The 5,284-nt window shown below is 65.4% G+C and overlaps 1 protein-coding gene across 1 annotated transcript; it reads right to left on the bottom strand.

The window, feature by feature from the left end:
- Positions 1-926: 926 nt before the first annotated feature.
- Positions 927-2,006, bottom strand: RPS15 (ribosomal protein S15). Its single transcript, XM_041763408.1, has 4 exons — positions 1,940-2,006; positions 1,503-1,588; positions 1,165-1,399; positions 927-1,072 (listed from the first exon to the last, which is right to left on the bottom strand). The coding sequence occupies exons 1-4, from the start codon at positions 1,940-1,942 to the stop codon at positions 959-961; spliced, it is 438 nt and encodes a 145-aa protein (XP_041619342.1). The 5' UTR covers positions 1,943-2,006; the 3' UTR covers positions 927-958.
- Between the last annotated feature and the right edge of the window lie 3,278 nt (positions 2,007-5,284).

Genomic DNA, 5,284 nt, shown 5'->3' with positions numbered 1-5,284 from the left:
ACTGCGCTGTTGGGCACCTTAGAAACTCTCGAGTGGAAGAGTTTTGATTCCGCCTGTTGAGATACTCGGCCCCAGTTCCTACAGGGCTGTTCTCTCCCTTCGGGCTCCATAGGAGCTCGGGGTCCCAGGGTAGGAGACAGGCTGCACTCTGTTCCGGGACTCCACGCTGCGGTTCCTTTGCTGGAACCGGAGGAGCCTGTGCCATCCTGCTGCTGCTTTTACCACCGTCTACTAGAAACCATAAACTGCCCCAGCTTGCTGTTTTAGCAATTTAACCAACTCCAACCCAAAAGGTAACAGTGTGAGTGAATTATGCTGCTACCCACAGATAAAGTCCAGGAAAAAGCAGCCGGAGGAGGGGACAGCAGTCACCACTGGGTGAGGCAGGCTCCTTTGCATGCCGTCCCGAGTCCTTCCCCTCCTCGCCTCTGGGCCCCAGCTCAGCACCTGGCCATCCCTCCGCTCCCAGGGGTGCACACACCTTACCACTGTGGGGCGTGCAGTAGGCACCTCACTTCCCACCTCCCTGCCGTCCCCAGGTCAGCTTCCTTGGGGCAAACCCAGAGCACCACCTCCCGTCACCCCATCTGTGATCCGTCAGTGAGTTACAGCCCCCACTGCCTGGACAGTTAGCACCCAGTCTGGGCCATCCACCACCTCGGGGTGCCCTGTGCCCGACACGGGGGAGACACCTGAGCAGAAATACCTGCAGTCATTGCTCCAGCTGTGGACCCACCCCGGGGAGGGAGACGTGGGAGCGGTGGCCCCAGAAGGGCACGGCCCCAGGGCAGACACCTCCCTCGGCCCAGGGGATGCCAGGAGGCTGCCAACGACCGGAGCTAGGTGGGGCCAAGCCGGCGCCCGCGGCGGGAAACCAGGCGCCGCGCCCACCGGAAGAAGCAAGCTCAGACGCTGGACCACACGAGTCCGGGAGTCGGTGCCTTTATTGGCCGACGGGCTACTTGAGGGGGATGAAGCGGGAGGAGTGCGTGGCCCCGATGCCGGGCCTGCCGTGCTTCACGGGCTTGTAGGTGATGGAGAACTCGCCCAGGTAGTGGCCGATCATCTCGGGCTGCGGAGGGCGAGCAGGGCAGGGCGTCACGGGGGCGCAGGCCGCCAGGTCGCCCCCCCCATCCCCCCGAGTGGCCCGGCAGCCCCGCGAACCTTGATCTCCACCTGGTTGAAGGTCTTGCCGTTGTAGACGCCCACCATGCTGCCCACCATCTCGGGCAGGATGATCATGTCCCGCAGGTGCGTCTTCACCACCTCGGGCTTCTCCATCGGGGGCGCCTCCTTCTTGGCCTTGCGCAGGCGCTTGAGCAGCGAGTGCTGCTTCCGCCGCAGACCCCGGTTCAGCCGGCGCCGCTGCCGCGCGCTGTACAGCTGCATGAGCTGCTCGCTGGGACGCGGGGACAGGCGGGGGCTGAGCCGGGGCGCCCCCCGCGCCCCTCCCGCCGCCCCCGCCCCCGCCCCCGCGCGCCCGCCCGCCCGGCCGCGCTTACTAGGACATGTCGAGCAGCTGGTCCAGGTCCACGCCGCGGTAGGTGAACTTGCGGAACGTGCGCTTCTTCTTCTGCTCCACCTCCGCCTGCGCGGGCCGGGCGCGGGGGCAGCGAGGTCAGGGGGGCAGCGCGGGTGGGAGCCGGCCCCACGGCCGCCGCGCCCACCCGGCCCGCGCCCCGCAGCCCACGGGGCGTCGACGCGCCCGGCCCGGGAGCGCACACGCGGCTGCGGGCGGCTGGGGTCCGGCGGGGACCGGCCTCGCCCCGCGTCCTCCCGGCACGGACCGGGCCCGCCCCGCGCCCTCACGTCCGGGGCTCCCGCGAGCCTGGAGGCGGCTGCCGCAGCCGGGCGGCCGGACCCGGGCGCTCACGGGGCGGCCAGGCCGCGGATGGCGTCGGATGGGCCGGGAAGCGTCGCGGAAGCCCAGGGTACTCACCATCTTGCCAGCTCCTCTGTGGGAAAGGCCGCCGCTCCGCGCCTGCGCGGTTATCACGTGCGCCCCGCGCGCCCCGCCCCCTCGCGGTCCGCGCGAACGCGCTTCCGCTTTCCGGGCGGGGGAGCGCGCCCCCTGCTGGCGGGAGGGCGGAGCGCAGGCGGGGGCGGGGCACCTGGGACCCTCGCTGGGCCCTGCGCATCCGCCTCCTCCTGCAGCCCTCCCCGGGCCCAGGTGCTGTGTGCCGGGGCGGGCTCAGCGCCGCGCGGGATGCGAGCTCCAGGGCGGGCGGCCGTGAGTCCCGAGCGCCCAGGAGAAGCCGGGGCGGGGGCGGGGCGAGACGGCGCCCCGGATGGGGACTCGCCAGGCTTCAGCACGGAGCCCCGGAACCGCCGGGCACCGCTCCGTTCCCTAACAGGTGTGCAGGTGACGTGGAACCGCGACTGGGCACAGGGACGGGCCGGAGCTGTGATGGAGCTGTGACCCGGGAGCCAAGGCTGGGGCTCCAACGGGCGCAGGTGCGCAGCAGCCTCACGGGGGGCAGGAGGGGAAGCACCCCGGTGTCCATCCAGGGGATACGGTCCAGCCCCGGGAAGGAAGGGGCCCGACACCTGCCCCACGTGGACAGACCCCGAGGACACTGGGCTCAGGGAGGGGACCCAGACCCAGAAGGACACCTCCTGCAGGACCCCCCTCCCAGGAGGTCCCCAGAGGAGGCCCGTCCACAGAGACAGAGGAGGTGGTGGGAGCCAGGGGTGGGGCAGGGGGGGCAGGGAGGTCAGTGCTTCCTGGGGACGGGGAAGGCTCTGGAGACGGTGGTGGAGATGGGTGCGCGGCAGGGTGAGCGTGCTCTGTGCCCTGAGGTGTTTACAGAGGGTTAGTACGATGAATCTTTTTTTTTTTTTTTTTAAGATTTTATTTATTTATTCATGAGACACCCAGAGAGGCAGAGACAGGCAGAGGGAGAAGCAGGCTCCCTGCGGGGACCCCAATGGGGACTGGATCACACCCTGAGCCGAAGGCAGACGCTCAACCGCTGAGCCACTCAGGCGTCCCACGATGGTGCATCTTAAGCTAGAGCAGCCTCTAAGAAAATGACTCAAAAGATATGAAAAAAAATCAGTAAAAGAATTAAAATGCTACACTAGAAAATTCTCACGTAAAGCAAAAACCACAGAAGCGTACAGAAACAAGAACCAGCCGCACGCACGCAGAGAACAAGGTGAAGTGGCAGTGCTAACCCCGGGGGGAAGGGTCACAGCACTGAACACCGGGCGGGCGGGGTAGGAATGAGGCAGGTGCCTCTGCCCCACCCAGCTGACCGGGCTGGTCTCCGTGGGAACGGCAGCCTCCGGGCCTCCAGCCCCCTCCGGGCCTCAGGCCAGTTTGCTGGGTGGGGTTTGGCTTTGTGGGGAGCTGGGGCTGGCCTGGAGGGAACAGGAAATCTCAAAGGAAGCGGGGACCCCCCCAAGTCATTTCCACAGTCCCGTGGGTAGGGCCAGTCAGACTCTACCAAAGAAGGGGATGTCCCTCCTTGTCCCCAGTGGAGAACAAGCACAGCTCTGGGGGCTGCAGGATGTGTCCTGGTGAGGGGAGGCTCGCCCACGCTCCAGAGCAAGGTGGGGTCCCGGGAGCCCGGGCCAGCTGCAAACCCCTGCGTTGTTTGCACGATGCCTTTTTTTGCCAGGGAATCTTAATTTTGCAGAGAATTTCACAAAAGAAAGGAGCTAACGTTTCACCCTGTGATGCCGGGCAGTATGGGACGGCAGGGCCTGAGGTTCCCTCCGTAAGCCGGTGGCAGCAGCTCCAGGGGGCAGGGGAGGCCCTGGCGGGCTGAGGTGCACCGTGGGGTGTCGCCACAAGGGGGCATTTTGCGAACTGCAGAGGAGGCACCTCTTCTCTCTGGCTTCGAGCTGAACCCACCTTCCCCGCCCCAGAGCGAGAGCCGGGCTGGGCCGTGGGCGCCGATGGGGCTTTCTGGGTGTTTCGTCCATTACTTTATCTTCGGCACATTGGAAGTACCCGGTGCATTTTGGATGAATCTTTTTTTTTTTTTTTAGATTTTATTTATTCATGAGAGACAAAGGCAGAGACACAGGCAGAGGGAGAAGCAGGCTCCCTGCGGGGAGCCCCTCGTGGGACTGGATCCCAGAACCCCGGGGTCGCGTCCTGGGCCAAAGGCAGACGCTCAACCGCTGAGCCGCCCAGGCGTCCCTCCTTTTCTTTTTACATTTTAAAATCTTGTGGTCTTTCAAAGGACGGAATAATGGCCTCCAAAGACCAGGATCTGGGACATGTCACTTCCCACAGCAAAGGGGACTTTGTCAAGGCCCAGGGGGCCCAGTGTCCTGACCAGGTCCTCCGCAGAGGCAGACCCTGGGCTGCTGCTGGTGAGAACCCAGGAGGGGCCACGGGCCGGGGAGGGGGTGCTGCTGAAAGCACAAAAAGGCTACAGCGGGTCTCCCTGGGGCCCCAGGGGGGGTGACCAGCCCTGCCCACACCTGGGTTTTGGGACTTCTGAGCCCAGAACCATCAGAGCGTCAGTGTGAGCGGTTTAAGCCCTAAGTTAGGGCGCCTGGGTGGTCAGTGGTTGAGCATCAGCCTTTGGCTCAGGCCATTGATCTGAGTCCTGGGATCGAATCCTGCAACAGGTTCCCTGCTCACGGGGAGCGTGCCACTTCCCTCTGCGTCCCTGTCGCTCATGAATAAATTCTTAAAAAGAAAAAAAAAAAAGCCCTAAGTTGGTGGCAGTTTGTGACCGCAGCCTTCAGGCCCCCATACAGTAGAACAAGGGAGGATTCACCCACTTGGTTCCTCGCTGAGTCCAGCCTCCCCTGGACCCAGGAGTCCTCCAGCACTTGCAGAGCCAGACCCCGTGTGTTGGGCAGGGGGGTGGCCACCGTGGGACGCTGCAGCTCAATCCCACCCCACGTCCCTGGCCGCAGGGTTCCTCCCTCCTGCCTCACCGGGGGTCCCCACCAAGTGCCCTTGAGGTGGCCAGCTTCAGCTAGGGGCTCAGGCCACCATGCTGCCCCCTACCGGCCCTCAACGTGCTGTCCTGGCGCCCACACCATCCGCGTGAACAGCCCGGTTTGCGGCAAGGTGAGTGGTCTGGGCGAGTCCTGGCCAGACCCCCAGATCCGCGCGGACCGGAGCTGCAGCTCCCACGGGGCCCCGGCCCTGGGCCACCTTACACCAGGGCCACCTTACACTCACATCGGCTGCAATTTCCAGGACGCAGGCGCCCCGAGGCAGGGCCCTGGGCTCCCCGCTGGCTCTTCCAGGCTGGGGTGGGGGTCGGGGGGACGCATAGCCGAGCAGGGAGGGAATAAAAGGACACAACGTGGG

Source organism: Vulpes lagopus, chromosome 7, assembly GCF_018345385.1.
Source record: "Vulpes lagopus strain Blue_001 chromosome 7, ASM1834538v1, whole genome shotgun sequence".
Classification (NCBI taxonomy): Eukaryota; Metazoa; Chordata; class Mammalia; order Carnivora; family Canidae; genus Vulpes; species Vulpes lagopus.
Note: the sequence above shows the minus strand (reverse complement) of the source record. Positions and strands in the feature narration are given on the sequence as shown.